Source organism: Hesperophylax consimilis, chromosome 13 (assembly GCF_061612785.1).
Source record: "Hesperophylax consimilis isolate HC1 chromosome 13, BYU_Hcon_1.0, whole genome shotgun sequence".
Lineage (NCBI taxonomy): Eukaryota > Metazoa > Arthropoda > Insecta > Trichoptera > Limnephilidae > Hesperophylax > Hesperophylax consimilis.
The window spans coordinates 23,926,978-23,939,852 of record NC_142848.1 but is presented as its reverse complement, the minus strand read 5'-3'; the positions used below and the strand labels follow the sequence as shown (position 1 = coordinate 23,939,852).

Sequence of the window (12,875 nt, the reverse complement as noted above, 5' to 3'; positions counted from 1 at the left end):
CATGGTAACTACTTGTATACAAGTGTACCTGTTTAAGACACACTGTCACATTTGAATTTAGTTTTTAAACAGTATTAGGAACTCGTGTTTTCTTTAAAGAAGGCTCGTCCCTTTTCAAATAGCCAATGTTGAACACGGATAAAGGATAAATAATAAATTGAATTTATATTGGTGTTTAAAGCATTGAATATTTTAGAAGCGATGAACCAGAATTGTCTCTGAGCGAATGTCATTCTAGTTTTAGGTACCACGCATCCCAGGTTTGATGAAAAGTGGGTGTGTGCTTGATGTTTTGGAGATATCAGCAGGTTATTTGTATGTTATCTAAGATATTGTGCACGCAATGTTTTGGCAGTGTATAGATACCCGACACTGCCTAGAGCTTATAGCCCGACAAACAATTATCTGCGATACATTAATAATTGTTATTCAGGACATTCTTGTAAAACTAATATAAGTTATATCCAAACATTACAAAACTCCCTTACAAAATTGTTAATCCATAAATATACCAATGCACACAGAAACGACACTAAATTAATATACAAGTCTCTGAATGTTTTACCTGTCAGAGGATTATTGTTTTATAATATTGTAAGTCAACATCTTATATTGTCTGATTCCTTGTATAGGGAAAGAGTTTTCCATAAACATAATACAAGATTCACCCAAAATGAAGGACTGGTGGTCCCGAAATGTACCAATAAATACGGTGAAAGAACGCTAAACTTTATTGTACCCAGAATATTTAATAAACTACCAATGACAATTAAAAATATAAACGTTTTTACAGCCAAAGTCAAATATAATCTAAGGAAATGGCTATTAGATACTGAGGATTTATATTGATGCACTACTGAAGACCTTGTTTTCCTAATTGGAATTCTCATTCTAGGGAAATGGAAAATCGTTATAAATTTGTATTACCTTATGTGTATTAAAACCATAGAAGTACTTGTTGATTATATTCACTTGATTATATTCATTTGTTCATATTTAATTCATTTGTGCTTGTTTTTGTTATATGAGGCTTATACTGCTTCTTACATATTTATATTTATACAATTCTGTAATTTAACCAACTTGTCATTTATTGTTAATTTTATTTATCATCAGCATTATACATACCTACATACTGTTTTACAATTGTACCATGTTATTGCAAAAATGTTGTCATTATGTACCTGCTGACAAACTACATAAGTAGTTTAGCAGGTTTGAATGTTAATAAATAAAAAATAAAAAATAAAAAAAAGTTGTGTAAAATTGAAAACACATTTATTTGCAAGGCCCTTATAGTACACATTGGAAACCCGTCACAGCTCTGTCTGTCTCACTGAAATAAGTTATTGGAATATAGCGTACGACATAATTTAAATGTAGTTACGTAATTTGAACATTAAAGTGGGTTCTTTTTTAATAGTGGCAGTAAATATATAACAAAAAAACATCATTTGAACGAAGTTTTAGAAAGTCTAGCTACATTTATATTCATTATTAACAATTCTTTTTCTGCAAATTGCGTACTTTATAAATGTCAAGGGACATTTACATTCATTACTAATATTTTTATGTGCTTCACATTTAAGCATGTTTTATAAACGTCTAGGTACATTTATATTTGTCATAAACAATTACATATTTTAAAAATAATTATTATAATAATTTTTTCTTTGTGTAACCACACAAGAGTCCCAACTGCTCCCAACCGTCTATCACACCCCCGATCGGGGTAGGTTGTGAGGCTGTAGATAATAGGGAGGGGAAAGAGATGGAAAAGAGGAAGGTGGGGAAGTACCTGGCTATTCAGATCTACTCACCAGACACGGCCAAAGCCATTTCAAGCAACATTTTTATTCTGAATGGTGCTCTTACACCAGGGTGATACTGAGAGTATGTTTTTCTGAGAGTGCCGCAAATGTACAATATATTATTTCAAATGAGTAAATTGTGATATAAAACAAATGTTCCGTATAGAAAGAAATAAACACCTCAGTATTACATAACTGCAGATACATAATTTATCACGCCTGTAAACCAACAGTTGTCCACAACTGAACCCAAGGCCAAGTGGAATCTACGGTTACATCACGCACGAAACTCTTCACTTCGAATAGCGATTCTGCTCAGAGCACACGCAGTTCTCGATCCGCACTCCTGTTCGGCAACACTAAACAAAGGTAGGCTAACAAACTAATCATAAATAATATACTTATACTTTTAGTCATTATGTTGTTAAAAAGATACGCTCAAAAAGATACATATTCCTTTTGTGTACGAGAATCACCAGGTAGCCAATGATTGTATCTCTACGCATGTAGCACGTCCGATTAGCGAATGTTATTTATCGCGAACAACCCAATCAAATTAATGTTTTCCTTGTGACTCCATATCAAATTTAATCTCTTGTAGTTTGAGGTAAACAACTATATCATAAATAAACCACTCATTACATCTTTAAATAAAAAGCAATAAGCAATACATACGCCATTGAAGAAGAAGATAATACTAATAAAGGGTTTTCCAATAAGAGGTGTTATTTTGAATAGCCCGCTATTCCGGTAGATGTTACTTTTGAAGCTGTCATTTTTTAACATTTGACAAGTAGAAACTACGTCATTTATAAAAATGGAACGATACACGCTTCAACAACGCATTGAAATTATTAAAATTAACTTGAGTGAATCAAATGCAAATCATCTTGAGTGATGAGGCCCATTTCCACCTCGGTGGCTTCGTCAACAAGCAAAATTGTCGTATCTGGGGCTCGGAAAACCCAAAAGTTATTCTTAAAATGCCTCTTTATCTTCAACGTGTGACTGTTTGGTGCAGTTTATGGTCCGGCGGAGTCATTGGACCTTACTTTTTAGAAAATGAGGCTGGAGCAACAGTTACGGTGAATGGATTGCGCTGTCGAGAGATGATTAATGATTTTTTATGGCCAAAATTGGATGGTATTGATCTAGACAACTTTTACTTTCAACGAGACGGCGCTACGTGCCACACAAGCAACGAAACCATTGATGTTATATCAAAATAACACCTCTTATTGGAAAATCCTGTATATCTAAAACAGAACAAGACACAGAAAAATAAAAAATATAACGAACACAAATAAGAATTGAAACAAAGATGTTTTGTCTTACCGGGACAGACGTCTTAATCAACTTAACCATTGGGACATATTCTTCAATTATATGTTGATGGGTACAACCTTCGAAATTAGTTAAAAAGAAAAGTTATTATTCAATACATATACATTTATTGTCTTTAGGCGAATATCATATAATATTATGAATACGTCCAACTCCAGTGAAATAGTGGCAACATCAACAACTCAAGCCCCTAGAGGCGCTAGTGCATCATTTTGACTTTGATATTTGGCTTTGATATTTAAAATTTCCAAAAAGTAAGTTCTGTGTGTTCAGTTTACGGATGTAATAATTACATACAGCGAAAATGCTATTTGCATCTGGAATATTATTTTATCGGTGATTATTACTTATCAAAACTTTTCAACGATAAACTAATGGACTCCTACAGGTATTTGATATTATTGACATTATTAGAAAGTAAAGATACTTTTCGGTTAAATATTGTTGACTATAGTTTCACCTTCTGAACACGCTTCAAAATCATATAAAAATATTAGGAAATCTGACTGAGTGAAATGAACAAATTCACGATGTCCATTAAAGAAACAGGTTCTCAACAAATAATAAAATCAAGAATATACCGAGGAATCCAAATACAATATTTGATTCATATATAATATTATGAAGTTTAAATCATGTTCTACATTTGTACAATGTATCTGTACTCTTATACTACAGTGTGTCTACAGAAAATTTTGATACGTAACTTACCTCAAATTACTACATTGTGTCTATATAATATTATGAAGTGTAAATCATGTTCTACATTTGTACAATGTATCTGTAATCTTTTACTACAGTGTGTCTACAGAACATTTTGATACGTAACTTACCTCAAATTAGTACATTGTGTCTATATAATATTATGAAGTTTAAATCATGTTCTACATTTGTACAATGTATCTGTAATCTTATACTACAGTGTGTCTACAGAATATTTTGATATGTAACTTACCTCAAATGGCTACATTGTTAATTATTTTTTTGGTAAACTAATGTTTAAGACAAGATTTTTTATGCATAGCACAAAGGGTAGCAATTATTTTATAAGCAATAATTATTAGCCTGAAACACTCATCCACATTGAAAAAATCTCCTGATAAAAGATACATGACGCCAACGGTTGGTTGTTTCAGGTGAAAAAATGTAACAAGCAGTAATTGTTGAATGAAACACTAGTATATATTGAATTATTTCGCGGGTAAGAGATAAGCCCCCATAGCTCAGTGGTCAGAGCTGTCAACCGGAAATCGAAAGGACACGGGTGCATGTCCCGTTGGCGTCATCAGGAGATCAGGAGATTTTTTCAATGTGGTTGAGTGTTTCAGGCTAATAATTATTGCTTATAAAATAATTGACTTTATTGTGTCTATATAATATTACAATAAAAATGTCAACACAGCTTCTAACTTCTAACCTAACCTAAATATAGCCACCACGGGTGGAACTACGGTGGAGACTTCCAATGAGGATATTGTGTTTCCACCTATGACGGCAGAATAACACCCATGCGAACACCTCGGCACAGGTTCTCCTAGTGAGGTGTTCACAGAACATTGCTACCTAAGCTTCAATCATGTATATACAGTTGCATATCACATTTCATTCTACTACCACGTTTTATATATGGAACATCTATCTGTATTACTTGCACCCAATGTCATACTACCATGTTTTATATATGGAACATCTATCTGTATTACTTGCACCCAATGTCAATATTTATACTTATAAACTGTATGTATAAGTGAATAGATAAATTAATAAATAAATAAAAAATAAAGACACTTTAAGAAGCTACATTAGGCCACCTTATCATAATACTCACATTTGGAGGGTTTGTTATTTATAATTAATTTTCAAAGATTTTAAATAGACGGATTTCGTTCGCTTGGACTTATTACGAAAAAAATACTATTGCCTAAATTGTTAAAAGATCATATTAGTTTTGTAAATAAATGAGGTACCTACGTGTTATTATTACATTACTTGTATACAATTATATGGATTTTTACCTCCAACTGACCTCCAACTCTCCCAAATAAAACTATCGAATACGGTCTACGCGCACCGTTTATCGCATTCTAATTGTAACGCAGTAGCGCCTCTAATCCATTAGCTGTATTATCAACAACAAACATTTAGTGGTGTGACATTGTAAATATAAGATAAAAAGTTATTTTTATAAAATAAAACACAAACACTTTGTATTCAACCACGAATTTATTATTTCATATATCGACCGGTTTCACTTCGACCAAGCTTCTTCAGGATATAATAATAACTGTTATTTTGATATAATAATAAGTTATTTTGATACAATTAGTTTCCAAGACATTACTTATCTTTTAAATCGCCTTGTTATGCAGAATATTTTGTTTACATAATTATTGCATTAGAGATTAAATAAACAACTTTATGAATAATATTATTACTGCAACACACATAAGCGCAATTACATTGCGAACTTCCCCAATACAATGGTTTCACACTATGGGAAACCAATACTTAGGTATGTCGATATGTTTAATATTAACTTTGCGAATTTTGTGGATCACGTAAAAGACTTATTTCAACAACATTCCTAAATGGAAGTTGTATTTTTGTAAACCAATCAAATCGCTGTATTTTTTAATTTATGTTCTTGTTCTTAAACTACACTTAAACGCATTTTAGACAACTGACGATTAACGAATGATATTAACCGACCGATTTTTTTTTTAAATTTGACTTAAAACATTTCAATTTCAGACTCCATTTATTCGAAAGCTCAAATTAAAAAAAAAATTATCACAAAAATGTACGCAAAAGCTTTGCAGAATTACCAGCTTTCCGCGTGTTCTACGAGATTCACACCGTTTATACAGGGTGGGGCAAAAGTAATCACCCGATGTTCTTTTGTTGTAATATTTTATTATGATAAACTTTGGTACTGTTTGTTATTCCGCGTTCTTGCGGAGTAAACTGATTTATGTTTTGTTGATTTGTATTCTGCGTTTGTTAACTTCACAAATGCCACAACCGAATTGACATTTGGCGCCATTTGCAAAAGTTATATTGTTTTCCAATAGGGTGATTACTTTTGCCCTATCCTGTATATATCACACCTCTCCTCGCACAGATCCTGTAGTTGCTTCTCCCAATATATCCTAAGGCGACCACTGGTTTTATGATATTTTTGTTAATTAATCTTCCATCTGGAGTCGCAAAATTTGTGCCCTCCATGGTAGAAGGGTAAGACTCTCTCTAGCAATCCGAAGGTATGTGGTTCAAATCCTGGCGTGCGCAAGTAAATTTTATTCAACGATTTTGTGATGTATCAAAATTAATTAATTCAAAATAATTTATACCTAGTATGTAGAATATTCGCGAGCACGTCCAAGAGTGAAAGATACTCTCAGTATCGCCCAGTTGCTTGAAATAGCTTTAGCCGTGTTTGGTGACTAGATCTGAATAGCCAGGTACTAACCTATTTTCCTCTTCCCATCTCCTTTAGCTCCCCTTTAACTTAAGCCTCACAACTTAGCCCAATATGGGGATGCGATTGTCTCACTGCCTCCATACGGTGAGGAGAAGTTGGAGCTCTTGTGCGGTAATCACAATAAATGAAAAGTTAAATGGTTAGCTCATCTCTGATCGTCGAGATTTTTTCCAATTTTGTAAATTTTTTAGAATTTTGTAGTCATTCAAAATGGACGAAGCATTGTCCCGGTAAGATAGAGAACCTAGATCCTAGGTTCGATTCCTAGTTGAGACTGTTACTGTAGTGTTTCTATTGATTACTACACTTTTACTGTTGCTCAAGGCTCGTTAGGTGATTGAAACTCTGATGGTTCGTTTTCAGATTTATCACGATAAATGCTTATTACAACCGAGCTGTACAATATTAGTTGGAATCGTGTGCTCGCTAGCGGGGTGGTTTTCCGTCTGGCGAGCGCCGCGCACGCTTGCCCGTTTACGCGACCGGTTCGGAAGTGCTCGGCCTTCCCGAGCAGTTCCGAACCGCCTGTTCAGTGTTGCTAGACACTGCAGTTACCCTTGTTTTTTGTGTGTCTTGTTCCAGGTATCGTTTAAATTTATTATTACTATCTTATTCTCCAATGACCATAATACATTGATGGGTATAACCGTCAAAAGTTATTAAAATAAAAGTTAATCCAATAAAATTGAATTAAATAATTATTTATGTTTTATAGATGGCACCCAAGTTGTACATGACGGAAGGAAGCCCTCCGGCTCGGGCTGCAGTGATGGTGGCTGCGGCCCTCAATGTGGAGGTGGTGAAGGTCGAAGTCGACCTCTACAAGAAGGAGAATTTGAGTCCCGAGTTCGTCAAGGTATTTGATTTTCCGCCATTATTTTTTTATTGTGATATCTGTATCAATAACCAGAGAAACAGTCCAAGAGATGGCGCTGTTTAAACAAAATATATTACCTGTCACAGGTGACATCTATATAATATAAGTATCTAAAAACATGCGCGTATTCGAATGCAACGTTGAGAAAAAATTTCAAAGCAATCGGTGTAGAAATTTCGCCGTAGATTTTGAAAAAACGAATATTTTTATTTATATAAATAGATATAGAAGATATATTTAGGAAAACCTACAGACAAAAAAAGAGATAGACACACCATAAGTTGTTAACACACCAGTAGTTGATGCGTTCAACTGCATGGAATGAAGTTACAAGAAGGCTATAATAACATACCTCATAAATAAATATTAATGTTAGCTTTTGTTATATTAGTGCTAAATTATTATATTTATATCACATATTTGTAAAAGCCGCTATGGGCGTGTAATATAAATAAATTAAAAAATCAATTATGTAAACTTACGAAGTTAACTAAATTTATCTAAATTATCAGAAAGGCGAACAATATTTGATTTTCTTTTACTGTATAAAATTATTAATTCTATGTTTGACAGCCCTGATATGAACCTCCCAAACATACTAGATGAAATATTTTATTTCACAACAATAACTTTGTATTCAATTCAGTTATCGAGAGGGTACATGGGCTGGGCAATGAGTTAATGGATGTCGCTGATATTTTTGTTCTAATTCTAGACCCGTAAAAATCCAAATTAGTTCAGCAAATTTTCGGATCATGTAAATAACGATGGTAATCATAATTTAAGCGTAATATGCTTATTTAAATATACATAATATCTTTTATAATTTATTTTTATTTTGTATTACACGTATATAAATTTAAATAGTTTCTTTTGAAGTTAATTGTGATAATAACTTATTTAAATTTACTGTATTTTATGCTTATAACACAATTATTGGTTAATCGTTATTTATTTAAGGTAAGTTCACAGATCACATATAGTAAAAATAGTCACAATGTATCAAATCACAATAATAATTAACTGAGCACGGGATCGAAGGGAACTTTGCCGATTTGTCTTTGGGAGCAACAAAACTGACTTGTGCCGTTATGGAAACGGGCAGCGGCGACTGTGTTCTGCTTAGAGGGTCGTACCATAGGACGAAGCGCAACTAAGGCAGCAGTCGGGGTCTGGTTGGTGCTTTGCTTATGGAAGTAGAATACTCCTAGGTTTGGGTGAGCAGGATGGCGCTGTACGGGGAAAAGAGATGGTGTAGTGGCAAGCGTAAAAACGGTGCGCTACATGCTTTATTATTTGTGTTTTATTGTGGTTTTAAATTAACGTTGTGATCTTTATGTAAAAGCCCAGTAGGGCGTTGATAAATAAATAACGCTAAATCTGTGTATCGTTTCGATGAGTTTGAGGCACACCATGCGACAATTGTTTTGGTACCAGGAGAATACCAGCATTTCTTGAATAAACCAGGACATCAATTATTGTATTGTATTGAATTATACAATCGTACAATTTACAACGCCAAAAATATCTTTGTTTGATATTCTGATAATAAATGCTTATAAGGCGAAATATAAAAAAAAAAAACTGAATATCATGTTAGATTTTTTTCTATATTTTGATTAGTGAAATAGGTAAATAAGACATGTAATATATTATAGCTAAAATATAAAATGACGATAACTTGTAAAACTATTAATTTTTTAAATTATAAATATAATTCCTTCAGAGTGGGGACGCCAAGCCTACTTGAAAAGAAAGTGCTCAATTTAACTAAAGTTTCTACATAACTTATAAGATATTTTTTCGAACTAGTAAGAAAAAGTCCAAGAAGTCGGTAGAACTTTGTAGTATTTCATAAAACGTGTATTATATCCATATTACGTTAAAACATTTTTGCTAAAAATAATTGCAGATAAAAGTACCTACACACCCGACGCTTCAAAATCCATTTTGAAAACTTTCCGATTTTAATATAGGACGGGCGTAGTTACCACGTCAATGAATTAGATGCAACTAGAACTAAGCAATATTGACCACGAGAAAAAAACTTGAGGGTTACGTTAAAATGGTGACCCATCATAATAGGTTACATTTATAACTATTTAACCTAGTTTTTGTTTCATAACTTTATAGAACTTTTTATAGGTGTGTTGAATTGTGATTTTGATTAGATATCACGCGACCCTTTAAAATAAATGCTTGCGGTTTATTTTGAAATGGTTTATAGAAAACCTTTCATAGGTATTTATGATTGTTTCTAAGACAATGCTTTTACCAATTTTGACGCCGTTATTTCCTTTTGTCGTCCTTATGGGTGCCGTGAAAAGCTCATCGAATGACCAGACCCAGCGCAGAAAAGTAAAGTTCACTAAAGTAAGGTAACGGCTTGCAGCAGAGTCTATTGTATTCTGCGCAGGGTCTACTAAATGTTCGTTTTTAACCGTCTAATATAAGTAATAGACACCAAGAATTATTAAGGTCAGCACCGTCGTGCGTCGTATCCATTAATATAAATAAGGTTTTTGTGGATTTCAATTTACTCCGTCAATAGGCGTGCTCGATACGTTTTGGGTCTTCCCAGAAACAAATCCAATGTAACGACCGGTTTCAATTAGGTGCTCTGCAATTTTATATCTGTCTCTGATGGACTAACGCTTGCTGAGACTGTAATGCTACGTAAACATACGTGAGCAGAACTGACGAGCTGAACCTCAATTTATGGAAAAAGGACGAAGCAACCGCAAATGGCGCGAAATGCCGTTTGCAGTTGCTTTGTTCTATTCCGTAATTCTTGGCTGGGTTTGATTTTTGGTTCACAAATGTATACGTGTCATAACGCTCGCTGACACTAACTCTGCTGTACACTGTAACGCTTCTGAAACATTGACTAAACACAAAGGAATCCCAACACGATATAATAACCAGTAATGAAAAACGCTCGATTAGTAAAAAGCCAGATGTGCTCTACTCGCATTATTTAAAAAGCTTCTAAAATATTTTTAAGCGATCACATTGTCAAATCAAAAACAAATTACATTGCATTACTTTGTAGTGCTTCGCCTTAAAACACGATACACATCGACCCGTCACTCGTACTCCCATAATAATAGCAATAAAGCACGACGATGTATTAACCAAAGACGCGCTCACCCACACACACAATCACATACACTTATCTTTATAATTATTAAATTAGGAAAGTTATTGCCATTGCTTTTTTTTACAAATAAATCGTTTCGTTTCAGAAAAATCCAGAGCACACAGTTCCTGTCTTGGAAGATGGAGACTTATTCCTTGGAGACAGGTATTAAGTTTTTCCCATCGATAAAATGTAACAACAATAGATTAGCCCTCTCATACCTAATTTCAACACAAAAATTACACCGCCTAAGAGTAATTTCATAATAACTATCAAAAGCCTATCATAATAACTATCAAAAGCCTATCATAATAACTATCAAAAGCACTATCGAAAGCCTAGATGGAAATGCAAATTCCTTATAATAACAAATAGAGTACAAAGTTATCGCTCAGATCCCATTTTATAATATTTTTTCATTTATCGGCCAATAGCGAGTCTAAAAAGCATCACATCACAAGATATAGAGATGAACTTATAAACCCAACTTTACGTGAACTTGTTGTACAAGCTTCTAAAAACGTTCGCAAGACCAGCGAAGATCGTTCATTTTATGGCAAAAGTGTTGACGTAATTTGTTGACATAGATGTTTTACTAGACACATTTCTAACTGCTTCAATTTCGTGTTTGAAAAATGATCTTCACAAATCTAGCAGTGAGCGTTGGGACCAAATACTTGTAAATACTTGCTTAAGCGAAAAATATTCAAATCGTCGCAAAAATTGCACTAAACGTAATTTTTAGTGATTTGACACTCCAGTGTTGTCAGTTCATAAACACACTTTCCCTACTATTATTAAAGTTAATTTAGAATTATGTGTTTGTCATAAAAATAAAAAAGTGTTCTGAGGTACAAACTTACACAGGTACAACACTTGACTCTAGTTGTGAGATTTATCAAAAATAATATATTATGTCCATTTGTGTTTTGTAGTCACGCTATCGCAGCGTACCTGGCTAACGCCTACGCCAAGGACGACTCGCTGTACCCCAAGGACCCCAAGAAGCGCGCCGTCATCGATAGCAGGCTGCACTTCGACAACAGCACCCTCTTCGCCCGCTTCAAGTCTATTGTCGTAAGTGAAATAAAGATTTCAACTTTTGAATGCTGCGTATAAACAAGACGAATAAAGCTCTAGCCAAACCAGGAATTATGGGAAGGGAACGAAGCAACGAAGGGGTAACAATGGGGTATTTTCGCAAAATATTAATGTTTATATCGGTGTTTAGTCAATGTTTCAGAAGCGTAACAGTGTCCATCACCAGCAGAGTTAGTGTCAGCCAGCGTTATGGCACGTATGCATTTGTTAACCAAAAATCAAACCCAGCCATGAATTACGGAATAGAACAAAGTAACTGTAAGCGGCATTTCGCGCCAATTGCGGTTGCTTCGTCCCTTTTCCATTAAAAAAAATTAAGGGTTTCTCTGAATGTGTTCGGTTTGAACTTGCAGCCTTCTGCAGAACTACGCTTAAATCAAATTGTTTTAAATTTGTGGTAAAAAAATTTTTTTGTCATGGCACACTTTTCAAACAATACTACCTTATTTATATTTTTAGTCATGGAACACTTTTCAATGAATACCACCCTATTTAGGCATGGAACACTTTTCAATCAATACTACCCTATTTATATATTTTTGTAAAATATCTATATAACGATGTAATATTATTTTTTAAGCTAATTATTTTTTTGTACAAAAAAACAGGTATTTGAAAAAAAATGCGTATTAAAACAGTATTTTAATTACAGAAAAATAAAATAAAATAATTCAATGATTTTTTTGGCTACATTCAAATTTTCTCTTTACCCAAAACACATAAAAACAAACGCATTTTCGATTCCTGCTCATAGTACGAATGTCTTTCGTCTTTCGCCACGAACGGTTGTTCCCTGACGCTCTGTTCTGTACGGTGGTGTCTAGTAAAAAAAGATCTAGTATAATTGGTGTTTGGCTAGTATGCATATTTTCTTATTTATTTATAGAACTTACCATAAAAATCTTATTATGTATTTATTTTAATAAATGTAGTTTACAAGTTCGTTTTTGAGCCACATGTTTGTGGTATCCCTTGTATTTTAGTAGGAAACCAGATTTCCCGTATGATTATCATATGAAGAAAAATATCCCATGGTAAAGGAATTTAATATTTTCTTCCATACCTAAATTATATTTCAAGAATTATTAGTTTGTACGTAAAAGCAAAAAGTTTCTAATCTTA

The 12,875-nt window shown here is 33.5% G+C and overlaps 1 protein-coding gene across 1 annotated transcript in view; it reads left to right on the top strand.

Moving 5' to 3' along the window:
- The first annotated feature begins 2,114 nt into the window (after positions 1-2,114).
- LOC149418633 (uncharacterized) overlaps positions 2,115-12,875 on the top strand; it is a 29,972-nt gene continuing 19,211 nt past the window's right edge. Inside the window, exons 1-4 of the mRNA XM_089639134.1 lie at positions 2,115-2,180; positions 7,352-7,492; positions 10,759-10,817; positions 11,588-11,729. Of these exons, the coding sequence (XP_089495260.1) occupies positions 7,352-7,492; positions 10,759-10,817; positions 11,588-11,729 (342 nt within the window). The 5' untranslated portion in view covers positions 2,115-2,180. The remainder of the gene's footprint in view (positions 2,181-7,351; positions 7,493-10,758; positions 10,818-11,587; positions 11,730-12,875) is intronic.